The sequence below is a fragment of the Punctularia strigosozonata genome (genome assembly GCF_000264995.1).
Source record: "Punctularia strigosozonata HHB-11173 SS5 unplaced genomic scaffold PUNSTscaffold_14, whole genome shotgun sequence".
Classification (NCBI taxonomy): domain Eukaryota; kingdom Fungi; phylum Basidiomycota; class Agaricomycetes; order Corticiales; family Punctulariaceae; genus Punctularia; species Punctularia strigosozonata.
The window spans coordinates 868,723-895,775 of NW_006767446.1; the positions used below are offsets into that span (position 1 = coordinate 868,723).

Below are 27,053 nucleotides of genomic sequence, written 5' to 3' on the forward strand. Positions count from 1 at the left end.
AACACCTATCAGCCAAAGTATAGTAGCCCGCGCCATCCTCTGGGAACTTACGCGAGGGAGGGATAGACTTGGCTCTATCTGAGTCTTGAGAGCGCCTACCTCCAACACGGGTCCTCTCCGCTTTCAGGGTGGAGGCCTTACCCTTCTAGATGATGAATGGTGCTGTTGCGAACGAGAACCAGAGCAAGTATCAAGCCGGTGGGCCCGGCTCCGACCTGGGAAAAGTGGAATGAACACGATGCCATGATGTACAGTGGATGTATGCGCGTACCATGAGCATCGAAGGCGACTGGGGACGGTGTTAGGACATACAAGTTTCGAGATGAGTTGAATCTCCAAGTAGCAGGAGAGATGCGGTGGGTGATTCCCGCGTGTACGGGAAACGTATCCTAGGCTCTGGTGCGTCCAAGCCAGGGGTCAGGTCGACATCGTTCGTCCGAGCCAAGTCCTTGCGACCGCGTTTGGCATTCCTTTCAGACTTCACAGAATCGTCTCATGTTGAGTATATTGGCCAGGCAGTACGTGCGTCAACTTTCGAGAGTCGGGAATGGGAAGGAAGTCGTCGAGACCGGCCGTCGCGTCGTCGTGGCGGGAGGCAAATCGTCACGCGTCTCCTTTTTTGAAGTCCTCGTCCACCACACAGATCGACACACTCCGGAACACTCGTGGTGACATCCTTGTAGAGGAGGAAGATATCTCAGGATCGATTCGTTCACATTTGGGCTAACGGCCTCTAAATGCATAAGTAACAGAAGAGCTGCCTTCAGGTATTAAGGCAGGGTGCGCAGACCGAGCTGATACTCGCGGTCATCATCTGATTATCTTCTACCGACAGACAGTGCCATGTGAGATACCGCTTGTTGACTGGGCATGATACGTCGAAACGCATTCTCGTCCATTGAGCATTCAGCTCGACTTGGCGACAACAGGAGCGCCTCCGAACAGCGCTTCCGTGTACGTTTTCAGGCCTTCCGTTCCATAAACATACGCCCCGACATATCCATCCGGTCGGACAAGCACCAGCGCCTGACTAGAATCATCCCCGACCCCATACTCGCGGAACGCGTGCCCTGCCTTATCCAGCAGTACGACATCGGCTCCTTCGGTCAGCGTCGCAAATGTGTCCTCCTGCTCGTCGGTGACAGAAGGCGATATGACCACGGCGGTCTGCACAGTCCCTGGAGGGAACGAAGCTAAAGCCTGCAGGAACGCAGCGATGATGGAGGAATCGCGTTCTGCTTGACGAAGATGAGCGCGGTGTGCTTCGTCAGCTTGAAGAGCTTGAAGATCGACGTCGGTTCTTGGCCTTCAAGAGACGCCGCCGCCGAGGCTCGAATTACCTCCAACTCGGGTGCCTCCGGTGCCCTGTCCCCCGCGTGCACGCCGTCGTCATTGCCTGTGTACGCTCGTGAAGTGTCTTTCTTCTCTGGAGAATTCGGATCCACACGGTCGTCCATAACGATCCCGCTCCAACGATAGTTGATATCGAGCATGTAGAAATTCGTGCTCCTGTTGAAACCTTTCTTCGCGTCCTTCTCTTCACGAGTCGTCTTGTACAGACCGCCGGTGAGTTGGAGCATCGTCCTGATTACGGGATGGCGTTCGTCGTCGTAGCTAGACAAAAGAGACGGAGATGCGTGACCGCTGCTAACCAGTGCCAGTTTCCAGCCGATATTCACGGCATCCTGTAGGCCGGAGTTCAGGCCCTGGCCACCGGTTGGAGGGTGGATATGTGCAGCATCCCCGGCAACGAACATGTTGAACTGGGACACGCTGCGGCTCCCTGCGGTACAAGTACCTCAGCAGTCGGTGGTTTCACAGGTCTACCACTTACCTGCAACCCTTCTCCCGACGAGAAAAATTGATCGTGGCTCTTCCTTTCAACCCGCTATTGCAATCTACCGTAAATTACACAGTCACATCCTTGACCTACTAGATCTTCTGACCTACATCACAACACCTTCCACAACATCTCTATCGCTAGAACGGCGATACCGACTAGATAAGAAACAGGTTGCGATACTCCCTCATTATATCTTTCCGGCGAGAAAGGCGCCGTACGGGAGCGCTACGTATTGTCCGAGATCCGGGTCGAGGACGTTCAAATCCTTGAACTGTCGATCGAAGGCTGGAGGATCTGCCACCCTCCGGTAGACTTTCTGCTCTACAACAGCGAGTTGGCGTCGGAATTGCACGTCGGGTACTCATCAGGCTGTTTAGCGGTCGTTCCCCGGCTTACGTTGAAAAGCGACGCCTCCGACTCGGCAACAAGGGGCGAGCGCGACTCCTCCGAAATAAAGTAGCGTCGCACGAGGATAACGAGTTGTTTCTGATGCTCCCGAGCTTGCGTCATCTGCACATAGACCTATGCGGCAAGACTGCGAATGCGAGTGATATCAACGTTTGGCGAGATCTCCTGGTGCGGAGGAACAGGGTGGCTAAGCTGAAACTGTTTCTCAGCCACGTCGAAGGGTTATCCGGTGAAGTGTCAAGATTCCGCTACCTACCTACCTACCTACCTACCTACCTACCGCACTCACGTGTTGACATGTCGGATAGGATTGATGTGGTTGGACCGGGAACCCGGCGGGACGGTTGCTCATAGAGTATAAATACCATGTACTTACATCGCAATCCGTACTCGCTTGCCCGGTCCTCCGGGGTCAAGTGTTCTTATTATCTCTATCAGTCTCGTCGAGCTACGCGTTTCCTGATATGAAGATCTTGCGAGTCTTCGCGAGGCCGCTGGTCCTCATCGAGTGTTAGTGGTTCCGTCGTAACAGCGATCCTTATAGTAACTCCGGTGTAGAGTATCCCCTGCAAAGTACGAGGAGAGCTATTCACCGTTTCTTACCAAGCAGGGATCGACCAATACGCGTATTTCTGTTCACAGCCCGCAAGTGTTCTTTGTCAGTAAGATCGCATTACGAGGAATGGCCTCCATATAACTTCTCCGGTTTCCGCGCCCCTCGACTGCAATCTCTTACCCTCTCGGGTGCATGTTTCACCTGGGATTTGCTGCTTCGCGAGGTTGCTCGTCTCAGAGAAGACGGCCGTGTGACCTTTGTGGGATCACGCACGTAAACACTGACTGCGGTCTTCGTTCGCGTCCCTCTCCGATCCGGGCAACTCGGCAAGATACTGTCTTGCTGCGGATGTCCGACGCGCGACGAGCAACTCGAACCGTTCGATCGAGATGAATAGATGTCGAATATAATATAGAATGAGGATGCTACGTGATACATGTGCTTGCAGGTTCATTATGAGAGTGATATCCTGTAAGATACGTGGCGCGCGTGAGCCCCGGAGTGTTCTTTCGTTGCGTTGGTCCGTATCTTTCTTAAAACGAGCCACTCGGCTTGGGAGCGTAGCGAGGAAGCGACTCGGCGGGTTTGGTGAGGAGGAAACCTAAATTTCAATTCAAGATGGAATGAGTACGGTTCACGTTGCGCACGAAGGGCGAGATTCACCTTTGAGACCGGCTGCCTTCTCGCCCTGGCGTCCGAAGCCGTAGCCCGACTTGCCACTCTCGCCCGTCGAATGCTCCGCGATCTTCTCGCTCACGCCGTCCCACACCTTGCTCACGAACGGCGGCGGGCTCGAGAGGTCGGCCCTGATCGGTCCGACGCCGACGTTGGTGGGCAGCACGTCCTTCGCGCGCTCGCGCCACGCGAAGATGGAGCGGCGCGGGCGGGCGGAGCCGCGGAAGACGAGGCCGATGAAGATGTTGAGGCAGCCGACGGAGAAGAGGAAGAAGGCGGAGACGAGGGCGAAGGTGTCGACGTGGTGCGAGAGCACGGCCGCGCCGAGGAGGCACTCGAATAGCCCGAGGGGCCCGAGCCCGAAGTCGGCGCCGAGGACGGGGAAGAAGGTGTCGAAGAACTTGGCGGGCCAGCCGAGCTCGGAGAGGATGAGGATGACGATTTGGAAGATGATGAGGAGGCGGTTGAGCACGGCCCAGAAGGCGCCTGCGGGCTGGTGCGGGACGGTGGTGCCTTCGATGTAGTCGCAGTCGAGCATGGTGTCGTCCGAGGTGGTCGAGTTCGAGGAGGAGGATAGGTGCTTGCCGGCTTCGATGAAGCGGTTGACACCTTGGACGTCGTGGACGAGGGTGACGATGCTTGAGGAGAACATGAGGATGAGCGCGATTATGCTCAGCGCGCGGATAGCGTTGAGGCCGATGAAAGTGTCTGTCGAAGCGTCGCGTCAGCGCTGAGACCGCGCAGGGATTGTTGAATATAACATACAGGCACGGAGAGGAAGCATCTTGGTTTGGTTACAACAAGGAGCAAAAAGGTAAGGCTACAGCTGGAGATTGCTGGACAAGGGCACAGGTGCAGATATGGCGTGTAGGGTGTAGACGGGTCGAAGGCGGCCCAGCCGTCAGTATCAGAGAGCGTTAGGCGTTCGTGAACGGAGAAGCTTGTGAAGGAGGAAAAACCAGACGGGGCGACCGAGCGCCAATATTTATGCAAGCCCGGGGGCAGGTGGCCTGAAAGGATGATCGAGGTGGGAGGTGAACGCAAGGCAAAGCCACTCGAGATCCTTTTGTACGGGCGGCCACAACTCTGGGCCTGCGTTCGGGACGCGATATGCCGCCATTGTCTTTGGTGGCAGAATGGAGTGTGCGCGGTGGGTTGCCGTGGAGGCCGCCATTGTCGAGGACAAAGACAAAGGAAGGATCTGTTACGTAATGTGACTGTGGGAATATGATAGCCATGCGGTGCTCCCGTATAGGCTCGTACGTGTAAAAGTAGGCGCCAAACGCCAATATCCGACTCCCCCTTTCACACCCTAAGGCAAAAACATCATTTCAAAGTTGAATTGTTTTGAATAAATGGGAATGTACATGATCAGGTAGTTATAGTCGGAAAAACTGCATGCATGTTAACGAATCGGTGAGTCTTCCGTGAACACAACTGAATGACGATGAAATTTCACAAAATGATTTTAGGTAACGCTCGACGTGTATCAATATGACTTCCGAGAGATATCCTCGCTCTAATGAAGCGGAACCACAGTTCATGGAAACAGGGCGAATAAGATCATCGATGAATACAATAACATTCCTAACAACACTTCCGGGGATTGTCGGTCTTCTCTCGGAAGAAACCGTCGTCACATCACGCATTCAAACTCTAATCATCACATTCATGCACCGAATGACGTACAAGTATTCATCACATAACATTCATCACAATCGCAATGAGACATCCACTACAATTCCACTTCATCCCAGCATTTCCCACACATACACAAAGTGCTGCGTCCATCGCTATCCAAACCAGCCTCAAGCCATGTCACGAATCCGTGACAAAAATCACGTTTTTGTCACTTTTTGGCGGATGGGAAACGAAGTAACATGTGACATAGCCCATACTGAAAACCGCCCCCACCTACGCTTACGCTTCGGGGGAGTCGGAAAGTTGTTGTCCCTAAAGCCCTCGCTTTGTTCTGTTCTTGATCTATGACATGCATGAAAGCTCAGCAAGTTAGTTATAAACCCGATGCATATGTTCACGGGCGAGAAGGCATCCTTGCATTGACTTGGGCCGCGGATCGTGATACTGCCAGGCTGTCGCGTCGGCGCGATCCTTCGGTGACAAGGACGATTATTTGGCCAGTACAAGCACAATTGGATTCAAATCGCCACGTTATACGGATCTGTTGGTACAGCTGTTCGCAAGGGCTCGTATTCCGAAGAGTATCGTGCGAAAGCGAGGAAACCGGAACGACCTTGATTATATGCGTTTTCCCTGAAGCTGCGCCTTCTTCTTGGCCTCGACCTCGGCGGCTTTGGCTAACAGTGGAACGTTGAGTCAGGATATGCTTACAGGCTGCCGACGAAGCGATCGTGGAGTGGAGGTACTGACCCTCAGCTTCGGCCTTGCGCTTTGCGGCGGCTTGCTCGCGATCAGCACGGATCTTGGCGAGACGAGCGAGGTCGGCCTTCGCTTGGTCAGTCTTGCCTTGTTCGTGCAGCTGCTCGTCGCAATGTACGTTAATGCATTGGTACGGAGGGCATAGGGCGTATAGCATGTGACGGACCTTCCAGTACTTGTCTTGCGCATCCTTCTTTTCTTTAGCCTCGCGCTCGCGGCGAGTTAACTCCCTCGGCTGGTCGATCTCGCTCAGCTTCAAGCTGCGGCCGGCGGCACGATTCAAGTTGGCCTCGAGGGGATCGTCGCCGTCCTCTTCGCCTTCTTCCTTCACCACCGCCGGTTTCTTCTTTTGCTGGGCCTTCAGTGCGCGGCGTTCGGCGCGGCTGAGCTCTTGTTGCGGTCCTGATGCTGCGGCGTCCTCTTCTTCCTCTTCTGACTCCTCCTCCTCTTCTTCTTCTTCTTCCTCTTCCGACTCTTCGTCCGAGCCGTCTTCCTTCTTGCGCCTGTTGAGGTCACAAAACGAGTTGAGCGGATTCAGAAGATGGAGTGGCAGCACGCACCATCGTTGATCGGCGGATACGGCGGTACCATTTTCGTCTAGTACGAGGTTCTTACTGACGGCGTGTAGAAGTAGGATGAACACGATGCGCCCACAAGGAGACACGATGTTGCGTACCTGAACGAGCGTCCACCTCCGCGTTTCTGCTTGAACTTGCCTGCCCCATAAACGAATGACACACAGCTAATCAGTCGTGTGTGAGAACGTACCGGTTCCGCGGACCATTGTGTCGAGCTTTCAGATATAGATGAGGAGGGAGATCAAGGCTATCCGTCGTCCAAGGACCAATGCAGACTCTGCTATACCAGTGCCAGTGTCGCCGTCAGAGTCATTGATCTTATCAGTGACTCAGAGCCACGTGTCAAACTATGGCTGTGCATGCCATGTGACCGCCTTTCAGCTCGACACGTATCCCGGAGGTCGGACTTCGGGGTCGTTCATAACTTCTCGTCCTTGCGGCGCTACAGGCTCGATTAATGCTAGACCTGACACGTTGATACCCTCCACGCACTCTTAACGCATTGCTCTAGACGGCAGGACTCTCTCTGGACTTCACCCAACATGCATCGCTTTCATCGACATCTCTCGGTTCTCTTAGTGTTATGTCTGGCGTTCGTGACGAGGGAGGCGCTGGCGTCGGTGCTCGCGATCGACTACGGCGCGGACTGGATCAAGGCGTCGTTGATGAAGCCCGGTGTGCCCTTTGACGTGCTGCTGAACAAGGACTCGAAGCGGAAGATACAGTCGAGCGTCGCATGGAAGAATGACGATAGACTTTTTGCTTCCGATGCCGCGAATATCGTCAGTACCCGCGCGTACATTTACGGCTCGATTTGCTACTTACACGTACGTCTTGCAGGCGACTCGCTTCCCCACGGACTCGTTCTCCTCGCTCAAGTTCCTGCAAGCCGTGCCCTACGACGCGGACGCCGTCTCGTTCTACGCCAACGTCTCCACCGCCGAAACGGTCGAGACCGCGCGGCACACCGTCGCCCTCGTCCGCAAGGACGGCACGGTGTGGAGCGTCGAGGAGCTGATCGGGATGCAGTTCTCGTACGTGAAGGAGCTCGCGGAGTCGCTCGCGGGCGAGAAGGTGACGGACGTGATCGTCGCCGTGCCGTCCTTCTACTCCCAGTTCGAGCGCGACGCGGTCGCGGACGCGATCGAGATCGCGGGACTCCGGCTGCTCGCGCTCATCAACGACGGCACGGCGGTCGCGGTCAACTACGCGATGACGCGCACGTTTGCGAAGCCCGAGTATCACGTCGTGTACGACGCGGGCGCGAGTGCGATCAGGGCGAGCGTCGTGGAGTTCGCGACGGAGAAGGGCGCGACGAGTATCATTGTTAAGGGCGTGGGCCACGACCGGTCTACGGGTGGCACCGAGCTCGATCGCCGCTTGCGGGACCTGTTGGCCGAGGACTTCAAGACGAAATACGGGAAGGATATCAGGACCGATAAACGCGGCATGGCGAGGTTGTGGAAGGAGGCCGGGCGGGTGAAGGCGATCTTGAGCGCGAACACGGAGAGCAGGGTCACGGTGGAGAGCATCGCGTTCGATATCGACTACAAGAGCAGGATCACCCGCGCGGCGTTTGAGGAGGCGTGCAAGGACTTGCACTCGCGGTTCGCGCAACCGGTGTTAGACGCTATCGCCCACTCGGGGTTGACCTTGGTAACGTCGACTTCGATGTGATCCGGTTTGTCGTCGTGTCTGACCCAGTGATGGCTGAATAGGAACAAATCAACTCGGTCATTCTCTTCGGTGGAAGCACCAGGACGCCGATGATACAGTCTGCGCTTAGGGCCGCCGTTGGAGAGTGAGCCGCCCGGTTTCGTCATTTCGCTGCAAGTTAGCTCAATCTGTATTTGCATCTAGCAATAAGGTCGCCACCAACGTAAACGCCGATGAAGCGGCCGTTCTCGGTGCCGCCCTTCATGGCGCCTCTCTCAGCAGGCAGTTCAAGACCAAGGACATTAAGATCTCCGACATCACACCCTACGACGTCCAGGTCTCGTATCAGGCCGAGGGCGCCAAGCCGCGCACCATCAATACGCTCGTCTTCCCCGCTGGTAGCAAGGTCGGAACGAAAAAGACGCTGACGTTTAAGCGCAAGGAGGACTTCAAGGTCACGATGGCGTATAAGACGCCACCCGCTCCGTATGTCCCCGCTGATCATATCACATTCACGACGATGCTGACGGGTTCTCGTAGTGGATTCCCAACTGACCTTCTCGAAGTCGACATTACTGGGGTAGCAGAAGCCATTGCTAACCTTACCGAACGAGGCGCCGTCGACCCCGTCGTAAAGGCGACAATCTCTCTTTCCGAATCAGGCTTTGGGTCCGTTCCGGAAGCGGTCGCCTACGGCGAGATCAAGGACGAGTCGATCGCAGGTATGTGCTCGTCTACATGCTCTATTTAGGCGCTATATTCTCGCTGTTCCAAGGAAAATTGAAGAATCTGTTTGGTAAAGGGTCGTCTTCGGAGGTGTCGGCGGAAGAGACCGAATCCGTGTCGGACGCGCAGGCTTCGCCGTCTGCGTCTGCTGAGAAGAAGAAGGAGACGAAGAAGGAGGACACGATCAAGCTGACGGTGACGCCGCGGTTCCCGTCGATTGCGCCGATGACCGTCGAGGAGAAGAGGACTGCGCGTGATCGGTGGGTTATGCCTGGTCAACATGCGATATATATTAGACTGAACGCTCGTGTGTGTTCAGGTTGCGGGCGGTAGATGCCGAGGAGGCTGTCAAACGCCGCCGCGAAGACGCTCGTAACAGTCTCGAGGCTTACCTCTACCGCGTTCGGGACCTCCTGGACGAGAGCTCGCCAGATGCGCCGTTCATGAAGTGCTCGCAGCAGCCAGAGCGCGAGAAGATGCGGGAGAAGCTCGAAGAGACGTTTGCGTGGCTCAACTCGGAGGGCGAGGACGCGGACACGGCGCAGTACCTCGACAAGCGTACCGCACTCGAGTAAGCACCCTACTCACCTCGTCATGAGACGCGATTCTGAAGGATCCCTTTACCTGCAGGATACTCGAGAAGCCTGTCGTCCACCGCTACACCGAGATAGAAGAGTTCCCGCGCGCGCTCAACAACTCGCAAATGTGGAACTGGAGCACGCGGATGTTCCTCACCGAGGCGAAGCAGAACCTCACCCAGGAACAAAAGGAAGGGGTCCAGGGCCGTTTCACGCAGGACGACCTCGACGGCCTGGAGAAGACGCTGAAGGAGCACGAGTCGTGGTTGAACGAGTGGGTCGAGAAGCAGAAGAGCGTGAAGATGAACGAGGACCCGGTGATCCTGACGAGCGAGATGAAGGCGCGGGCGAAGACGCTCGAGAACCACCTGCAGAGGCTGGTCAGGAAGAGAGCGCCGAAGAAGCCAAAAACGACGACGACGACTACCTCGAGTACGACCTCGACGGCTGCGGCGGAGACGGAGACGGCGTCTGCGGGCGCAGACGGCAGTCAAGTGCCGGTAGACGATGCCCGGCCGACTACCTCGTCGCCCGATCCGAGCTCGACGACGTCCGCCGACGGCGCCAGCGAGACAAAGTCGAAGCACGACGAACTATGATACACCGCTGAGAGCTATATATTGTCGTCAACTATCTGCATAATAGAGCATATTTTTCGTTACCCTCATCCATGCTGTGAGCCTGCGCGACCCACCGATCAGATTTAACCGCCCTGTGGCTGTGTATAGCAGGCGCGATTCCGCCGTCGTGAGCCTGAGCTTGAGCCTGTGCCCGCGGCGTTGCAGAGCCCGTCTCGCTGTTATCGCCGCCTAGAGCTTGTCCGCGATACAACGCTTGCCTATCTCGATTATTACCTCTGACGATCATCTCGTCGCGCGGGCGCGAGATTCGGTACTTCTGCTCCCTCGTTCTCACCAACTTCGGACTGCGAGTTATAGGCGGGCTTCCTCGCTAAACTGGATTCGGCTACACGACTATGTCGCAGATATCTAGGAGAAGCTATGGCAGCTTTTCGCACGAGCGGAGGATATCCAAGCATCGGGTGACGGATGAGGAACTATTCAAGTGTGTCATGAAGCCACGTCCTTCAGGCGGTCGATTACTGATCGTAGTCCTTGTGCAGCTATACCCTCCGCGTAGCGTATGTGCGATGCATTACAATGTGATCAGCGGCCTCTAACGTATCTCATTAGATTGCTTGCATATCTTATGCAGCCCAAGCCGGAGGTGCAATCTCAGAATACTGAATCCGAGCGCCGGGAACGCGAATATGTGGCCCGCTTGCAAGGCGCCGTGTCCAACTCGCTCGTGTCGATCGGAGATCTGTTCAAGGACACGCTACGAGATGGCCCGAAAACTGTGCAGTTCCCGGAGAAGATGTTGAAAGTGCTTGACAAACGGTTGGAAAAGATTGGCATGGCGCAGGATCCATCGTGAGCACACACACCCCTCGTTCATCAATGCATGCATTAAGTTTGAACCGATGTGCTCCTTCAGCTTCTCCGACGCCCTCACACGGCGCGTGCTCATTGCCTTCTGGAACGGCACCATGTCCAAGCCCGAGTTCAAACGACAGATGAAGGACAACCGCAAGATTGAAGACCTCATCCTCATGTTCGTCACCAACACCACCAACGCGCTCAAGAAAGAGCCCTCCCTCGGCACGGACGGGTGGAAGACCGAGCTGAACAACCAGATCGCGACCTTCATCCGGCTCCTGCGCGAGTGCCTCCGCAGCGTGCACCACGTCCCGCCCGAGTTGATCTCGAGGCTGGATATGTACACCGCGAAGCTCGCGCCGCCGAAGACGCAGAGCGTATACAGCGATTCTGGGTACGATTCCGGGTCACAAGCGGGGAACCGAGACTCGCTGTATGGATCGCCGGTGGTCGGCGTCAGCACGAACGTGTCGGACATGCCCCTCGTGAAAACTGTGGCGCAATTGTTTAAGGTTGATGACCAGACTGCGCAGCGGGAGATCGACACGCTGAGACAAGTTTGCCATGAACGAGTATGGTTTTCTTTTATCATCACGTTTTATGTGCCGCTGACATATTCTGACCATAGGCAGCGCTGACGGACCTGAAGGTTGGTCCATCTATGTGTGGCGATATGATTAGACGATATTGACATGATCCATAGACGTGCTTGAAGAACATCAACGCGGGGTCACCATTTCCTGGCCGACGAGAAGACTTCGATAGCGATGCCGCGTGGCAGTACTGGCGCACACTCGAAACCTCCCATCTCTCCCAACTCATGGTCGTCATGGTCCAGCTTAACCCAGAGCTCGCGAAATCGACCCCCTCCGACGCTTTCCCTCAGTCCCCAGGCGGCAGCGCACGACCAGGTTCTATCTACTCCCAGACAGGCTCCTTCCACCCCTCTCGGGGGTCCATCAGCAGCCGAAAGTCGTTCTTAGCCGGTTCCGGCAACCCCGACGCGGTGAGCGCCGAAATCGACGGCGACGACGAAATCCAAGTCGGGCACAACTTCACTTTCATTCCACCTAACCCGAAGAAGTATTACCGTCGCTTGTTGGAAATATGCATCACGGCGGACCTGGAGGCAATGTTCAGCGATGCCGTCAATGACGACGACGAAGTCTCGCTTGGCATCCTGACACCACCCCATATTGAGCTCATCAATGAATGCGCGTTAAGGTGGAGAATTGGGCAACCGTATCGGGCGGCCTGCTTCTTGGACTTGGTGAAGCAGTTTTACGAGCGGAATGATGTGCCGCTGGAGTGCATACCGGAGGCCCTTCAAACTATTCACAAGGTGATGACCGAGATTGAGCTTGACAAATGGCCCATACAGGACGTAAGTGAATTTAAAAAACAGAAGGGGCATTCTCTCATGATTGTGTAGTCCGATTATCTAGCACAAGTCTACGGCGGACTCTTCAACATCTTCTTATCCGCTCTCTACCACGCGCTCGACGGCATTCCCCATCTTAAAGCGTCCGACGTGGCTCCATACCTATCCATCCTGGAACACGTTCGCGACAGCGGCCTGCTCGACAGATTTGAAGTCGACGTCGGCGCCAGGATCGCGGAGATACAGGACAAAGTTCGCGAGCTGTCCCAACGGGTGTACGAGGAGAAAATGCAAGAGTTCATGGCACAACGAGGAGTCAACTCGGCGTTGCCGCTGCTGCTCATGACGGACGAGATTGAGAAGAACGCCAAGTTGTTGGATAAGCGGTTCCCGGAACCGTTGCTGGGGTAAGTTCTCCGATCATGGTACCAACAGGGAGTCACTATGCTGATCATATCATGTTCGAAGACAACTGGACCTCGTGGCGTTGTATGTTGAAGTTCAGATACCAATGTACATCTCGGACTTGTCGCAGTCGGGGAAACGGTTATCTGAAGGAGCGACGAACGGCCCAACACCGGACGTGCCTATACAAGATCTCTTCGCGCTTTATCGCAGAACGAAGACTATGCTCAGCATGCTCAAAGCTTTCTGTCCGAAGTGAGTCGTTTATTATTCTGTATGACTTGGACATGACATGACTTTCGAGCTAGTGTCGAACCTCATTTTGATGATGGCGTGTTCTTCGAACCATATGTGCGGCAATGGCTCGTTATCACCGACAGTAAAACCGCGCAATGGGTCAAAGCAGTAAGTACGCACTGTTGACCAAGTCATTCCGTAGCTGACTCCTTGATAGGCGATTGAAGCTGATAAGGTTGGCATTCCTACCCCTGATTGGACGACTGTCTTTGATTATTCATTTTCAGTGGGAAGCCGAGGGCGATGCTGGCCATAGTTCATCTATCGTCGATCTCTTTGATTCTCTACGCAGTCCAATCAAGACCCTGGAAGATTTGGAATGGTCTGACCCTTACCAGGAAGCTCGGTTCTTGACCAGCTTGGCGAAGGTGCTTTACACGATCATGAACCTTATACCCTCTCCTGATGTCGGGATGTCCAGACTATTAGCAAGGCTGTTGAACAGTATTGTCGTAGCGTGGAGGAACTGTTCATGGCCGAGATGTACCCTCGACCTGCAGAATTCTTGCAACCGCAAAAATCTTCAGCCTGGCTGGAAAAGGCCAAACAGCTCGCGATCACTGAGAAAAAGATCGAGGTGTTCAACTTCAAGCCGGAGTCCTGCGTCAAGCTGAACAACGTGGAGAGCGCGCGGAAACTACTCGATAACCTGTACAGCCAGATGGAAGCGGACAAGATTGCGGAGATAATCGAGCAGAGCGCGCCTCCTGTGCCTGCGAAGGTTGAGCGACCGCGGTTCTTGTTCACGGTCAAGATATCCGTTGCGGAAGGTTTAGTGCCTTTGGATAGCAGCCCGTCGTCACTCCTGGACACTTTCGTCACTCTCAGCGACGAAGCCGGTAATCGTCTCGCTAAAACGCGGACGATTTATGAAACCCTCTGTCCTCGCTGTACGCGTCCAATGTGTTGCATTCCATACTCTATACTAAAGATACACGTACAGGGGACGAAACCTTCGACCTATCTGTAGACAAGCCCTTGTGGTTGATGGTTAGCGTCCGAGACCGTGCGTTAGTGGGAAAACACGACACGATTGGCCGAGCATACATCTGTCTTGACCCCAAGCGATTTGGCGATTTCTTGACGCATGATCTCTGGCTGGACTTGGATAGGCCGGGACGCATCCTTCTTCGTGTCAGTATGGAAGGCGAGAAGGACGACATCCTTTTCTTCTTTGGACGCGCGTTCAGGTCATTGAAGCGAGCGGAGGGCGACATGGTCAGAATCTTCATAGACAAGGTACGTTACACCAGTCATTGTTCTTCACGATGGCTGAAAGAAAGTTTCTGTAGATGTCGCCCTTGATTAGGCAAACACTGTCGAGAAACGTTCTCAAAACCCTCACGAAGACCGGCTATTCATTGGACTACAACAAGGCCCTAGGCAATGTAACCGCGTTGTATCGCTCCGCCGTGGGTCAGGCCTCAAACGAGATTCAAGTACCGCTGCCCTCGGACGAGAAGCCGCGCATCCGGCCTGAAGAGCTGACGGACGTCCAGATCGAGCAGGTCTTGGCCCCTCTCTTCGACTACTTCGACAACAACCTTCCGACCATCAACACCTGCCTGGTCGACGCCGTGAAGCAGATGGTCATGACCAGGATCTGGAAGGAGATCCTCACTGTCATCGAGGGCTTGCTCATACCCCCGCTATCCGATGTTCCTAGTGACCTGAAACCTCTCACTGACAAGGAGGTGGATATCGTCTTCAAGTGGTTGAAGGTACGACGTCCCTGATGCTTGTTGAGAGAAAACGCTCATATGTTGTCTGCAGTTCCTTCGAGACTACTTCTATATCGACGGTGAAGGGCCCCTGTCCCTCGAAGAGCTCCAGAACCAGAGGTATCGTGACATCTTGTCGATCCGACTGTACTACGATTGGCATTCGTAAGTTCCGGTTCATCCAAGCCAGCGTCTCTCCATGCTCATGTTGTTATATAGGGATGCCCTAATGGAGGAGTGCGTGCGGATGATGCAGCAGACGCTCCGCGAGTCTTCTACCGTGACTAAGCGCTCGAAAAGCGTGTACAACCAGCGCAACCTGGGAACGATCAAGGATCGCAAGCGGGAGAAGAAGAAGGAGAAGAACGAGGTGTCCAACGGTGCGGAGACGATCATGCGTATCCTGCGCATGAGGTGAGTGTTCCTTCTCTCGTCCTTCTCTCGTGCAGCCTCGACTCACTTGCGGAACCTCCAGGCCGAGAACTCAGGAATTCATCGCGCAACAGATGCAAATCATGACCGCCGTGCAGCAGGAGCAGGAAGCGCGCGCCCAGGCACAAGAGCGGAAGAAGCTGCAGCGCCCGCGAAGCCAGGTGCAGCCGCAAATACCCCCGGTTCCTGCCGTCCCTCCGATATAAAAACCTCTCTCGATTTTCTGCTTTCTTCTTCTACCTCTGTGTGGCACTCCTCGCGATACCTCGGATTTTCTTTCCTTGTTCCTGCCATATACTCATTGCTCTTGCTATTGGATGTTTTGCTCTAATACCTCGATGTTTCTATGTGGATCAGCTTGGTGCCGAATCTTAATCTCGTTTTCGCTCTCAAGATCGCTCCGCATTTGCTGCGGCGGGCGACGTCGGATCTCCCGCGAAAGTCATGTCGCCGTCAGACGCTCTCAAGCTGCAGAACGTCCATGTGTGCGACGTTGGAGGCGATCAACTTCGCAAAATAACGCGACTGTGCAATGACATCACATCGCCCAGTGCCCACATACGTACAGGAAAGGCGCCTCACCCCTATACTCAGTGACCTCCATTACTCGACACCAACGACCTCATACCCCTGTTCCGTTCATAACGCGAGGGTCCATATGATGTGCGCGTGCAGTCCGGCCTTCGGATCACACCTGCCCCAGCACTCTCATTCCGTGTTACCGAGAGCAGGGATCCGGAAGTAGCCACTTGAACCACGGCGTGCTTCGCGTTGCTCCTTCATTATACCCATACACTTCGTGTGTTGCCTACGACTACTCGCTTAGCAACCCATTGTGCACGACCTACGACGCCAGACACGAAAGAACGACAGCGCTCCATCCTCCTCTCCGAACTGCTTCAGCAATGCACTCCAAACGCTGGCATAAAGGCTACGCCATGCCGCCCTCGACCACACAGGCCCGCAGGGACGAACCCTTGTATTTTTATGGAGATTCGCGACATCCTCACTATGAGTATGTCTTGTCTATTTTCCGCGCTGGCGTTCTTGACGTGCCGCCTAGGTTCTCCAATTTCTCTCCACACGATGTCGAGTACCATGGCCAAATATACCCTACAGCCGCCCATCGTACGCTATCGTGTCGTTCTTATCCTCAGACGCAACACGGTACTGATCCGTGCGCAATATGCAGTATTTCAAGTTATGAAGTTCATCACCGTCGCGCCCGACATCGCCGAGAAGATCAAGCACCAACGCGATCCGCTCGAGGCGACGCGGAAAGCGAAGGAGTACGAGCGCCATCAGCGCCCGGACTGGAGCATGGTGATGGTCGACGTCATGTACGACGTGCTTAAGCGCAAATTCTACCGGCATCCTCTGTTGCAGCAGGCGCTCGTAGAGACGGGGACGCGCCCGCTCATAGAAGACAGCAAGGTGGGTGCTGATTTCAAGAGAGACACGACCGCTCACGCAAGATCGGAGAATCTGTGATAACCTTTACCTTTTTCCTTGTCTGTAGACGGACGGGTTCTGGGGGATCGGGGCGGACGGCAATGGCGAGAACTGGATGGGTCGGTCTTTGATGCGTCTGCGAGAGAAGATCAGGCAGCCTATCAAGTTTCATGGCCGCCAGGACCCGTATTTCGAGTTCGTCTCTATGCTCGCGGGAATGTCAGAGCTCCCTTACTCACGGAAAGAGCAGGTTCTCGAACTTTTCCCCGCATGGAGTCGTATACAAAGGATCTCGCTATCCTTCGGCCCAACATCGTGAGCACCCTGACGAGATCTCTTGAGATGAGTTCTGCCACGGAGTACCGATGATGGTCATGCAAACAGTCTTCGAAGCGTACAAGTTCTTCACGACGGCTCCAGAGATCTCGGAGCGTATTCGGCAGCTGCCCAAGCCACGCGACGCGCTCGCCGAGGCGCTCAAATCCGAGCTCAAGGACCTTGTCCGCGCCGATTGGCACGACGTGCGCGTCCGGGTGATGGAGCGCGTGCTCGAGATGAAGTTTACGCAGCACCAAGAACTGCGGCAGATCCTGCTCAGCACGGGCGGACGCGAGCTTGTCAACGACAGTACGGTGAGTGACAGCGCCGCGTGTCCGCATTCGAAGTGGCCCCTGACGATCGTCTCTGTTTTGCCAGGATGACGTGTTCTGGGGTGCTGGGCAGGACGGAAAGGGTCATAACGAGCTAGGAAAGGTATTGATGCGCCTGCGAGCCAAGCTTCAGTACGGCGATTGACATCGCGCGCGGTTTGGGATCCCTCGACGTTGATAATATGGGCTTTCCTGGAAGCCACTTCGCATCATTTTTCGGCGAGCGCGATGCGCTGCTTTATACCCGCCACTATACCCAATGCATATGCAGAATTTACACGGACCCAGCGCGCTTGAACAGCGCAAGCTCGGCGGCTGTGGACACGAGGCCGGCTGTACGAGGGCGTGCCTGTCCTGCCAAACAGCTCTGCCACATGGAGAGGTTCGAATCTGGCATCGAGAGATCTGGATCTCGCGTACAAGGAGGTCAAAGTCTCGAAGAGGTGGTCGGCGATAGATGAAGTCAGCGACGAAAACCGTCGCGGTAGCGGCATGTGGACCAAATGCGGACCGCATCGGCTGCACGCTGTGAGCGGGCAAACTGAGGCTGGAAGCCTCTCTGTCTGGTTATGCGCCGTAGAAAGTTATCAATATCTTGAAGACGGATGAGGAACAGATCTTAGAATGGGGCGCTCGAGGAAGGCGTTTCGTGCGATCTCCGGGAAGCGCCGGGCGAACTCGGTAAAGCCCGGCATCGGTAGCTGCAACCCGTCGCTGGCCGTCTGCGCGTCCGCATTCCGTTGGGATGCCATTTTGGTGGGCTATTCGAGCAGGTGATAATTCCGACGTCGGCATCTCGAGTGAAAACACACGCTATACGCACTTTCAACCGGCAATTTGGATCACTATCTGTGCAGGGATGCTATTTTACCAATCGCGAAGTCGGCATCTCGACCGTGAAGAAAACACGGGCTGCGCTCACCCTCGACCGACGATATGGACATCAGCTAATACAGTTGTTTCAGCATATCACCGATCAATTGCACGTATTGTGCATCCTACCTCTGAAAGCACTTGCACAGGATTTGCATTAACGACGTCGAAGACGGCGCCGCTTGTGATTGACGTTAGTCCAGCGCCAGTTGTGACAAAGCTTGCGCAACGGATTTTCGTAGCCAGCGGCGGACTCTGCGCGGAATGAAGCTTGCAAAGCGCAAGGTCAGCGGAGCTCGGAACGGCCGTGCATGCCTACCTCCGACTCCGAGATGAGGGCTACGGATCCGCGATCGACGGCCGTGCACGAACTCGAGTCACGGCGCGTCGAGATACCACTCCTGGCAAAACGGCCAGAAAGATCGTTCTTGATTATTCTGTTCGGTGGGGCGGCGTGTAAAGTAATGAATACTGCCGAGCTCCGCCCGCACCCGGCTCTCGTCTGGTCAGATGGGAGTGCCATGCCCGCTGTGGTCCCTGATGTTCATCGAACCCACGACTTTCGGAGATAAAGTGTATTTTGTCATGCTTCCGGTGCTGAAAATGTAATCGGGGATTGATCGGGATACCGCGTTAAACCAGCGATTACACCCATGGGTACGAAGTCCCAGGGGACACGTTGTGCGTCTTGCAACCTATCTTAAGTTTCTTCGACATAAGAATGGGAGGCGGAAAGTGAAAGGTCTATGGCTTCTGTTGATGTTTCTACTATGATATACGCCTTCTAAGGCGCCGATCGCCCGTTCCAAGGCCCTGCCAGGCCGTTCCACGACGGGCTCTTGCGGATGGAAGGGGCTCTGCAAGACAGTTTCGCTAAGCTCGTCGGGAGGCAATGTTCCCGCCGAGCGCAATCCAGAATGTGTCTAGCACACGTGTGTTGGAATTGCAGGGAGCTTATGGAGCCGAGCTGAGGGAGGACTCGGAACTAAGGGCAGGCCAAAAGGTTGGGGCTTATGATGCGACGATAGATAATCAAGCCGAGACGCGTCGGTGCCCGCCCGTATAAAAGCCGTCCGCCGACGACTCCTCTTCCTCAACACCCACCAGATCGCTACCACATCCACCATGGTGAGCAACGAGTTTTCGCGAGCGTCGAGTAAGCCTGATCTGATATCGTGTCCCTGGCAGGTTAAAGTCGGCATCAACGGGTACGTCCGGACCGCTTTTCCCGCCGGGAGTCGCTTGTGGATGATCGCTCACTGATAATCCTCTCATGCGCTCTCCAACAGTTTCGGTGAGTCTCAGTCGCTTCGATCTTATTCCTATCGTTGATACCTAACCGGCGGTATGCGATTCAGGTCGTATCGGCCGTATCGTGCTGCGCAATGCGCTCCTCCACGGCGACATCGAGGTCGTGGCCGTCAACGACCCCTTCATCTCGCTCGACTACATGGTCTACATGTTCAAGTACGACTCCGTCCACGGACGCTACAAGGGCCACGTCGAGAACAAGGACGGCAAGCTTTACGTCGAGGGCAAGCCCATCACGGTCTTCGCCGAGAAAGACCCCGCCAACATCCAGTGGGGCTCCGCGGGCGCTGAGTACATCGTCGAGTCTACCGGCGTCTTCACCACCACCGAGAAGTGCGTCCTCCTCCCCATGTCCCATCCTGCCGCGTGCTGACGTCGGCGCATCGTTACCAGGGCTTCCGCCCACTTGAAGGGCGGTGCCAAGAAGGTGATCATCTCGGCGCCCTCGGCCGACGCACCCATGTTCGTCTGCGGCGTCAACCTCGACCAATACGACTCGAAGTACACCGTCATCTCGAACGCGTCGTGCACGACCAACTGCCTCGCGCCGCTCGCCAAGGTCATCCACGACAAGTTCGGCATCGCCGAGGGTCTCATGACCACCGTCCACGCCACGACCGCGACCCAGAAGACGGTCGACGGCCCGTCGAACAAGGACTGGCGCGGCGGTCGTTCCGTCAACGGCAACATCATCCCTTCCTCCACTGGCGCCGCCAAGGCCGTCGGCAAGGTCATCCCCAGCCTCAACGGCAAGCTCACGTAAGCGCCACCCCCCATCCTCTTTCACTTCCCGCGCGGCGAACTGATTGTGTGCCCACCCTCTAGCGGTATGGCCTTCCGCGTCCCGACTCTCGACGTCTCCGTCGTCGACCTCGTCGTCCGCCTCGAGAAGGAGGCCACCTACGACGAGATCAAGGCCGCCGTCAAGGAGGCCGCGACCGGCCCGCTCGCGGGCATCATCGACTACACCGAGGACTCGGTCGTCTCGACCGACTTCATCGGCTCGGACGCGTCCTCCATCTTCGACGCCGCGGCCGGCATCGCGATCAGCAAGACGTTCGTCAAGCTCATCGCCTGGTACGACAACGAGTGGGGCTACTCGCGCCGTGTCTGCGACCTCCTCGCCTACGCGGCGAAGAAGGACGGCGCTCAGTAAAGGGATCGATCGCATTCGGTTTCGCTGTTCGCTGTTTTACTTTGACTGTGACTGACTGACCTCCGGCCCGAAGAACAAAAAAACAAATGTATTCTGTTGTAACGGTGTAATAATCGATTGTCATGCAGATATCCTATAGACATTTTTGTCTGCGTATCTCTGGTACACCTGCGAAACAGACGTGGAAAACGGACTGCGGCATTGTCCATTGGTGGACGGCCGGACCAACACAGGAGAAGAGAAAGGAAGGGGAAGCAGCGTTTACGTCACCAGCCACAACATGGATGCTACCGCAGGGGCTTGTGAGCCGTTTCTGTCTTTCTGTCTCCCCCGAGATTCTTCCAGCACACTCCAATAGAGTGTATCTGCAGCACGGCGAAGTGGGGTGGAACTTTTACCATGCACTGCATTTTTTGGCGGGGCTCCCCGCGGACATCTTTGACCACTGCGGAGAACTTTTACCACCTGCAGATACACTCTAATACGGTAACACCACATCAAACACTTCAGGCCGAGATGGATGTATGGTGCCCATCGGTAAGGATCCGGGTGCGCACGACGTAGCTTCTGTACTGCTTCGTCAAGAGCGCTCGTATGCAATATAAATAGAGCTCGTTCTTTCATCTTGTCGCCTTCCGCGGTCTCGCAGGCGCTCAAGAACGCCAAGAAGGCATGAGGTAGGTAGGTAGGTTCATCGGCATCAGCTTCTCGATGGTCAACATCGCGTCCTCCATCACGAAAACCGCTTTTTGAGCGGGTCCTCCGTACATATTCTGCTGACCATGACACGCGAGGTGCACGATCGTCGCCCGGGGTAAATAGGCCAGTACCCCGCCTCCGTTGTGGCTCCACAGCCGTCCCCCGCTGCGATACCGTTACCGTTCGCAGGGGGAAGGTGTATCCCCGATCCTGACGGTAGGGCAGCACGAACGACGTTGGCTTCAAGTTCTTCTTGCGCCGAGTAGAGGTCGCATAGCTCAGGCCCTAGGTCTCTGCGACGAATAGGGCACTGCGGCGATCAACGCGCGCCCGTATGTCATGCTTTCCTCACTGGTTGCTCGACGCTGATCTCGCCGCCAGCAGAATGGCAAATATATAGCACATGACAAGATGGTGACATTACAATCATCGGTCTGCCGACCCGTTAAACCGGGACAATATATATATAACGTACTTCCGTTTATCATACCGTCGACCGCCGAACTCGGCAGTAGCACTGTTGAAGCACTGTTGGGCTCGCATGGAGCAAGGGTAGTGTTCGAGAGGAGGGCAACTTCGTCATGCGGCGTCGTCCACCGGCTCCTTCGTGATCGATCCGTTCGCTTTCGCGTCGTGGGCGTGGTCTTGGAGGTTGGACCGCGGTCCGTGGTAGTGGCGATGTCCCCTAGAAGAAGAAGTAAAAAAAAAAAAAAAAAGACCGAGGGATCGCACGTCAGCGACAAGACGCGGGGGAAAGTTGGCGTCAGACGCACCCGACCATGTACCAGAAGCTGGACGTGAGAGAAGCCGGAAAAGGTCAGCGCGCACGAGCGGGGGTCAGTGGGAAACGTGCGTACCCGGAGAGGATGACGACGCCGAGGGTGATGACCGACGCGTAGTTCATGTTGTCCTTCGTCACGGGCCGCACGTTCGGCAGGGAGAAGATGACGATGATGAAGCACGTCCAGAGGATGCAGTTGATGTTCGCCGCCCAGCCCAGTCTGTGAGGTGAGCAGATCGGTCCTCGTCAGTTCCCGCGATCGAAGTGACGCTGAGCAGGGCGAGGCAAAAGGAAGAGTGTCTTACAGTCCATCGCCCATGTAGACTGGAAGACGCGTGGTGGAGTCAGCGTTGTCCTGCGGAAGTATGAGAGGTGGTAGAAGGGGGCGACGTACATGGGCCCGGCTTGAACTGGACTTCGGGATGGTTCCTGTAGATCCTTCGTCTAATGGAGTATGGCAACCCATGAGCGCGCGTCGCCTGACGAAAGACCAAACCAGACAAAAAAGAAACGAAAACGTACAGCGCGATGGGGATGATGTACGAGCCGTCCAACGCGATGGCGCATAGCGAGAAGATGGCGTTGGCCGCGACGGGGCTCGCGAAATCGAGGAAGCCGGGGAGAATCGAGACGAACGTCGTGAGCTGTTCCCCAACAGACCGTGAGCGAGTTTCATAAGAGGAGAGACAGGAAAGCCTCACCCAGATCGCCCGGAGCGGGGTCTGCGTCAGGCTCGAGTTGTGGCCAAAGTATTCGCGGTCGGGTAGGCCGTGGTCGCGGCTGAAGGCGAACACGGTCCGCGAGCACGCTTGCAGCGCGGTTTGGACCACGAAGAAGGCGGTGAGGCAAACGAACGTCTACGCGTGCGCCGCATGTAAGCGCGCGCGACTGGTTTGTCTGGCTGTGTACTAGCTTACCCAGAGGAAGAGCGCGCCCGGCTTGCCAATCCGCATGGCCATAATCTATCACCACATAAATTCTCGAGAGGCTCGCGTAGTATTCAGGCCCAGGACGCACCTCGAGGAATGCCGAGCCAGATGGTCCCGGGAGATTTTCGCTGTTGCATACGTTCAGCCACCCTGCCCTATTCGAAGAAGGCGAGAGGTTTAAACGCACAGAGGACCGGAGCACAGGACGAGGACGATGTTGAGCAGCCAGCCGATGGTGCCGGTGCCGATCACGGCGATGAAGATCGCGCTCGGGGCGGCGTAGGCCGCCCGCCTGACTTCTTCCCTGGTGGAACAAGGTTCAGCTCGGCGTTCCGCTGGCAGGCAAATATAGATCAGATTGGGGTGGACTTACGAGATATGGGCGGTGGCGTCGTAGTCCTGGGTACGTCATCGAAACAGGATAAGGCAATCAGGGTCATAGTAAAGGGGAAGTGGATACGAACCGTCATCTGCGCGTGGAGAACGTGGAAAGCGTCGATTGAGTTTCCTGGATGAAGGACGGATGGAGGAGGAGTGGGGCGTACCGTCCATTGCACGCTCAGAAGGCCGAAGAGGAACGCGATACCGGTGTTCCATCCCCCGGTCTGGTTCACGATCCCGTCCGAGCCGAACACGTACTTGGCCGCGTGCATCTCGTGCCTCGGCGTCTTCGCCAGCAGGCAGATGATGATCACTATTCACACAAAAGTTCCCGCTTTCAGATGGGTGGACCCGGAGAAAGGCGCGCGCGGGGGAATACGACGAGAGAAGGGCAACGTACGGAAGGTCGTGCCGAGGTTGACAAATACGAAGCCCTGGGTGAAGCGCGCGAGGTGGCGGGTGGCGAACGAATTCTATATTAAATCGGTGGTGCGCAGGCGCGCCCATACGTAGTCCGTGATGAGCGGAGACGATAAGAACGTTAATGTGAATGCGAAGGCTCACCAGGATCCCGTGCAGGACGAGAAGCGCGACGAAGAGGCCGACGACCTTGCCCTGCGTGATCTCGTAGTCCCCGCCCTGTGCGCTGTTCGCATTGGCCGGAAAAGGAAAAAATGCGGGATACATACCTTCGCAACGACGACCGCCGCCCAAATCATGTTTGACAGCTGAGATTACCCAAAGCAGACGATATCAGCAAATGACGTCGCCAAACGGAAGTACCGCTCCGATAACGGGTGTAAGAATGGCACGCACGCCGAATTCGGTGGAGGAGATGCCTGCCACCTGACCGAGTATGTTGAGCCATCCGACGAACCAACCCATCTGCGAGAAGATGAGCCTGAGAAACACAGATAAGCGGAGAGGAACCGAACGGGATACGCACCCTCGCACGGTGTTTGATGGGCACGAGCTGCGCCGTAGCGGTGTATCTAGAAGGGGATGAATGAGCTAGGGTCTTGTGCGATGAACCATGGTGTAGATGCGTACAGGCCACCGCAAGTTGGGAAGGCGCTGACAATCTCGGCGATGCTGGCTCCTGCATATAGAGCTTGAGTACGTTTTTCGTGGCGCCGAGATGAGGTAGTACACGTACCTAGAGTGAAGCACATGCACGCCCCCAACAGCCAACACCACACCGCGCTGGCGGGTCCTCCCAGTAAGAGCGGCGTATTGAAAGTCGTCGCCACGGAACTGCATAGGCCCTGCGACCACCGATCGGAGGTCCGTCAAATCGTCACGGCGGAATGGAGAGGGCAAGCGACGCACCATGATACTGAACGCGAAACTAATCTGTCACGCGCGAGAGCGAAGGAACAGAGGGCGGGGTCAGCGTGTGCGGCTTCAAATGTCATCGAGCGCAGCGCCGCTCACCGTGGCCAAGTTGCTGAACTCGCGCTTGAAGCTGGGGACGTATCCGAGCGCCTCGAGCTCCTTGTCATCGTCGTCGAGGTCGGACACGGACTGCAGCCCAGCCTCGGCGACGGGATACGAGCCTTTCTTCTGTAGATCGGTCATTGACACGACGGGGGTAAGGAGCAAAGGAGTGGAGGAGGACGGCGGGAACCCGGGGTGGAGAAGACGGAGAAGAGAGGGAGGGAAGCCAAGCGCACCGGAGGCGGCGACTCCGTTCAGGACGATATGATCCAGTCAGAGAAGGTGGAGAAGACAGGGCCCGAGCGTTCAATTCGGACCTTTGCATGATGCGCGATGTGAATTTTCGCGGCTTATCGCGCACACGGATCTTCTTCCACCGAACGTTCGATCAAAGCCATCATTGATTCGTCCCGATGATTGGCTTTTTCACAGTTGATACCGAAATCAAATTGCTATTGGTTCGCGGGTGTTGAGATCTTTGAACCAACCAAGCCAAGAGATCCATTGTACCTGAAGGAGAGGTGAGGTGCATCAGGAAAAACCGGATTTGCTAAAAGCCTCCTAAAATGTACTAAAACATGCTCATTTAGTATACGTAGTTTTAGAGGGTTTCGGTACCCAATAAGCGACTCTTTCGATAGTCCGATTTTTCCTGATGTGGGCGGAAGCTCAGAGGGCCGGACAGCGTGGAAGCCGAATCTGGGCCAATTGCGGGAGCGATTTAGGGGCTCTACCATGCACGCAAAGCGCGCGTGTTCCGTTCCTCTAACAATCTTGACGATGTGCAATCAAGACCTGTTGTCTTCAGCCTTGTCTGCCCGTGTTGACCATCAGTACATAGGACACACCGTACCACTGCGACCACTGAGAATGTCCGCAACGACTTGGTGACCCGCAAGGAATCTTCCACCTTGATCAGTGTTCCATCATCTATCTAACAGTGATTGACATTCAGATCAAACACCCCTTCCTTGAGCGACTTCACTCAGCGAACGCGCACGTAGGCAAGCAGTACTCGAAGCACGTCACTCCCAGAGCGCGACGCCCATTGGCAGCATGGAATACAAAACGAACACATTACTGCAATCAATGCGTGGGCGTAATCGACACGCCAATTTTGGCATTTCTTTCTACTTCACCTTGAATCACACTGCTGGTGACCACCTTTGTCATACATTCTCCGGTACTTGCCTGTAATCTACGGTGCATAAACGGCGACAAGTATATGACATGGCCAGCACCTGCACAGCTAGGATCGCCCATGCCCTTGTCATACGAACATCGACAATTCGCGTATCCGTGACCACACCACGCCCTACAGCGTATGTCATACAGTTTCCGACAGCTTACCACTCAGCCGCGCCGTAGCGTACCTTATGTCATTAATTCTGTCATACAGAATCAGCAACGAATGACTGGCTCCAACCGCCGGTGTCATACATGTTGCGACTCACGCATCCTCGTCTCCGCTTCTCCCGGCTCACCCGCTTCAGCCCTGTCATACATATTGCGAAAATGTTATTAGTTTTCGCCTCAGGTCTAATACTGCTCCAGGTCATATACTACTCCTCTACCTGCTGTCATACATTTCGCGACTCGCACATCAGAGCATGTGTCATACATAGCTCGCCAACAAGCCTTGAATTCGGCCACCCGGATTACCTGCCTGCGCGTTCTGTCATACAGAGCTCGACACCGCCGATACGTCCCTCGTTCATGATCCCCCTCCCTGTCATACAAGCCCTCATTCATGAACGACAGTACTTGCCACTCCCTCTGTCATACATCTCCCGACCCTCGTGTCAGCACCTGTGTCATACATACATCGTTAGTGAGTCTCGACTCTGCCCACCCGAATGGCCCGCCTTCGCATTCTGTCATACAGATTCCGACACGTACGTACGTCGATCTTAACGACTCGCGCATCTGAGCATGTGTCATACATAGCTCGCCAACAAGCCTTGAATTCGCCCACCCGGATGGCCTGTCTGTGCACTCTGTCATACAGAGCTCGACACTGCCGATACGTCCCTCGTTCATAGTCCTTCGCCCTGTCATACAAATCCTCGTCCATGAATGACGGTCCTAGCTATTCCCTTCTGTCATACCGCTTCGGACTCATGTCAGCGCCTGTATCATACATACCTCGTTAACAAGCCTTGACTCCGCCCACCCGGATGGCCCGGGTCCTGTCATAGACTTTGACCGGACTCGGTGTCACATATTCATTACATTACTGCTTCAGCTCACAGACCCGTGGCAGACACCTCATATTCTGCTTATCCGGAG

At 55.5% G+C, this 27,053-nt stretch overlaps 9 protein-coding genes across 9 annotated transcripts; 4 read left to right on the forward strand and 5 right to left on the reverse strand.

Moving 5' to 3' along the window:
• Positions 1 to 906: 906 nt before the first annotated feature.
• PUNSTDRAFT_75243 (uncharacterized protein) lies at positions 907 to 1,757 on the reverse strand (the record flags this gene model as incomplete). The annotated part of the gene is made up of 2 exons (XM_007387647.1): positions 907 to 1,097; positions 1,211 to 1,757. The coding sequence occupies 2 exons, from the start codon at positions 1,755 to 1,757 to the stop codon at positions 907 to 909; spliced, it is 738 nt and encodes a 245-aa protein (XP_007387709.1).
• Positions 1,758 to 3,213: 1,456 nt separating this feature from the next.
• Positions 3,214 to 4,348, reverse strand: PUNSTDRAFT_122547 (uncharacterized protein). The gene is made up of 3 exons (XM_007387648.1): positions 4,248 to 4,348; positions 3,471 to 4,190; positions 3,214 to 3,408 (listed from the first exon to the last, which is right to left on the reverse strand). Exons 1-3 carry the CDS (start codon positions 4,264 to 4,266, stop codon positions 3,341 to 3,343), a joined length of 807 nt encoding a protein of 268 aa, XP_007387710.1. The 5' UTR covers positions 4,267 to 4,348; the 3' UTR covers positions 3,214 to 3,340.
• An 878-nt stretch (positions 4,349 to 5,226) lies between these two features.
• On the reverse strand, positions 5,227 to 6,737 carry PUNSTDRAFT_55169 (uncharacterized protein). The gene is made up of 6 exons (XM_007387649.1): positions 6,651 to 6,737; positions 6,559 to 6,598; positions 6,443 to 6,496; positions 6,049 to 6,385; positions 5,874 to 5,982; positions 5,227 to 5,800 (listed from the first exon to the last, which is right to left on the reverse strand). Exons 1-6 carry the CDS (start codon positions 6,664 to 6,666, stop codon positions 5,742 to 5,744), a joined length of 615 nt encoding a protein of 204 aa, XP_007387711.1. The 5' UTR covers positions 6,667 to 6,737; the 3' UTR covers positions 5,227 to 5,741.
• A 170-nt stretch (positions 6,738 to 6,907) lies between these two features.
• Positions 6,908 to 10,086, forward strand: PUNSTDRAFT_107600 (HSP70-domain-containing protein). Its single transcript, XM_007387650.1, has 8 exons — positions 6,908 to 7,242; positions 7,301 to 8,116; positions 8,179 to 8,261; positions 8,321 to 8,602; positions 8,657 to 8,838; positions 8,892 to 9,102; positions 9,162 to 9,413; positions 9,473 to 10,086. The coding sequence occupies exons 1-8, from the start codon at positions 7,003 to 7,005 to the stop codon at positions 10,017 to 10,019; spliced, it is 2,613 nt and encodes an 870-aa protein (XP_007387712.1). The 5' UTR covers positions 6,908 to 7,002; the 3' UTR covers positions 10,020 to 10,086.
• Positions 10,087 to 10,216: 130 nt separating this feature from the next.
• Positions 10,217 to 15,482, forward strand: PUNSTDRAFT_92196 (uncharacterized protein). The gene is made up of 17 exons (XM_007387651.1): positions 10,217 to 10,485; positions 10,544 to 10,561; positions 10,614 to 10,853; positions 10,918 to 11,431; positions 11,488 to 11,508; positions 11,563 to 12,243; positions 12,292 to 12,647; positions 12,709 to 12,900; positions 12,954 to 13,050; positions 13,100 to 13,117; positions 13,170 to 13,310; positions 13,364 to 13,832; positions 13,886 to 14,181; positions 14,235 to 14,663; positions 14,716 to 14,828; positions 14,883 to 15,077; positions 15,139 to 15,482. Exons 1-17 carry the CDS (start codon positions 10,397 to 10,399, stop codon positions 15,299 to 15,301), a joined length of 4,032 nt encoding a protein of 1,343 aa, XP_007387713.1. The 5' UTR covers positions 10,217 to 10,396; the 3' UTR covers positions 15,302 to 15,482.
• A 518-nt stretch (positions 15,483 to 16,000) lies between these two features.
• Positions 16,001 to 17,480, forward strand: PUNSTDRAFT_107609 (DUF1768-domain-containing protein; the record flags this gene model as incomplete). Its single annotated transcript, XM_007387652.1, has 4 exons — positions 16,001 to 16,110; positions 16,159 to 16,223; positions 16,932 to 17,179; positions 17,244 to 17,480. The coding sequence occupies 4 exons, from the start codon at positions 16,001 to 16,003 to the stop codon at positions 17,340 to 17,342; spliced, it is 522 nt and encodes a 173-aa protein (XP_007387714.1). The 3' UTR covers positions 17,343 to 17,480.
• Positions 17,481 to 17,579: 99 nt separating this feature from the next.
• PUNSTDRAFT_55178 (uncharacterized protein) lies at positions 17,580 to 18,796 on the reverse strand. The gene is made up of 3 exons (XM_007387653.1): positions 18,200 to 18,796; positions 18,120 to 18,144; positions 17,580 to 18,059 (listed from the first exon to the last, which is right to left on the reverse strand). The coding sequence occupies exon 3, from the start codon at positions 17,947 to 17,949 to the stop codon at positions 17,785 to 17,787; it is 165 nt and encodes a 54-aa protein (XP_007387715.1). The 5' UTR covers positions 17,950 to 18,059; positions 18,120 to 18,144; positions 18,200 to 18,796; the 3' UTR covers positions 17,580 to 17,784.
• Positions 18,797 to 19,195: 399 nt separating this feature from the next.
• Positions 19,196 to 20,537, forward strand: PUNSTDRAFT_47090 (glyceraldehyde-3-phosphate dehydrogenase; the record flags this gene model as incomplete). Its single annotated transcript, XM_007387654.1, has 6 exons — positions 19,196 to 19,198; positions 19,259 to 19,278; positions 19,360 to 19,364; positions 19,429 to 19,714; positions 19,775 to 20,140; positions 20,207 to 20,537. The coding sequence occupies 6 exons, from the start codon at positions 19,196 to 19,198 to the stop codon at positions 20,535 to 20,537; spliced, it is 1,011 nt and encodes a 336-aa protein (XP_007387716.1).
• Positions 20,538 to 21,609: 1,072 nt separating this feature from the next.
• On the reverse strand, positions 21,610 to 24,909 carry PUNSTDRAFT_55179 (amino acid permease). The gene is made up of 22 exons (XM_007387655.1): positions 24,762 to 24,909; positions 24,657 to 24,680; positions 24,484 to 24,592; positions 24,378 to 24,426; positions 24,274 to 24,319; positions 24,144 to 24,212; positions 24,017 to 24,055; positions 23,892 to 23,966; positions 23,728 to 23,800; positions 23,492 to 23,640; positions 23,411 to 23,416; positions 23,320 to 23,345; positions 23,134 to 23,250; positions 23,035 to 23,074; positions 22,935 to 22,979; positions 22,719 to 22,874; positions 22,540 to 22,661; positions 22,412 to 22,461; positions 22,323 to 22,341; positions 22,094 to 22,237; positions 22,010 to 22,027; positions 21,610 to 21,921 (listed from the first exon to the last, which is right to left on the reverse strand). The coding sequence occupies exons 1-22, from the start codon at positions 24,903 to 24,905 to the stop codon at positions 21,816 to 21,818; spliced, it is 1,626 nt and encodes a 541-aa protein (XP_007387717.1). The 5' UTR covers positions 24,906 to 24,909; the 3' UTR covers positions 21,610 to 21,815.
• Positions 24,910 to 27,053: the final 2,144 nt, after the last annotated feature.

Excerpts from the sequence above, each read along its gene's own strand:
- PUNSTDRAFT_122547 (XM_007387648.1), bottom strand. Across the intron at positions 3,409-3,470 it reads GAAGGCAGCCGGTCTCAAAG|GTTTCCTCCTCACCAAACCC; the intron begins GTGAATCTCGCC and ends ATTGAAATTTAG.
- PUNSTDRAFT_55169 (XM_007387649.1), bottom strand. Across the intron at positions 6,386-6,442 it reads GTATCCGCCGATCAACGATG|GCGCAAGAAGGAAGACGGCT; the intron begins GTGCGTGCTGCC and ends TGACCTCAACAG. Across the intron at positions 5,983-6,048 it reads CGCAAGACAAGTACTGGAAG|CTGCACGAACAAGGCAAGAC; the intron begins GTCCGTCACATG and ends TGCGACGAGCAG.
- PUNSTDRAFT_107600 (XM_007387650.1), top strand. The coding sequence starts at position 7,003 with ATGCATCGCTTTCATCGACATCTCTCGGTTCTCTTAGTGTTATGTCTG. Across the intron at positions 7,243-7,300 it reads CTTCCGATGCCGCGAATATC|GCGACTCGCTTCCCCACGGA; the intron begins GTCAGTACCCGC and ends TACGTCTTGCAG. Across the intron at positions 8,117-8,178 it reads CCCACTCGGGGTTGACCTTG|GAACAAATCAACTCGGTCAT; the intron begins GTAACGTCGACT and ends ATGGCTGAATAG.
- PUNSTDRAFT_92196 (XM_007387651.1), top strand. The coding sequence starts at position 10,397 with ATGTCGCAGATATCTAGGAGAAGCTATGGCAGCTTTTCGCACGAGCGG. Across the intron at positions 11,432-11,487 it reads GACAAGTTTGCCATGAACGA|GCAGCGCTGACGGACCTGAA; the intron begins GTATGGTTTTCT and ends TTCTGACCATAG. Across the intron at positions 12,901-12,953 it reads CTCAAAGCTTTCTGTCCGAA|TGTCGAACCTCATTTTGATG; the intron begins GTGAGTCGTTTA and ends CTTTCGAGCTAG.
- PUNSTDRAFT_55178 (XM_007387653.1), bottom strand. The coding sequence starts at position 17,949 with ATGGCATCCCAACGGAATGCGGACGCGCAGACGGCCAGCGACGGGTTG.
- PUNSTDRAFT_55179 (XM_007387655.1), bottom strand. The coding sequence starts at position 24,905 with ATGACCGATCTACAGAAGAAAGGCTCGTATCCCGTCGCCGAGGCTGGG. Across the intron at positions 24,320-24,377 it reads TTCCCAACTTGCGGTGGCCT|ATACACCGCTACGGCGCAGC; the intron begins GTACGCATCTAC and ends ATCCCCTTCTAG. Across the intron at positions 23,967-24,016 it reads CGGCGGTCGTCGTTGCGAAG|GGCGGGGACTACGAGATCAC; the intron begins GTATGTATCCCG and ends AACAGCGCACAG.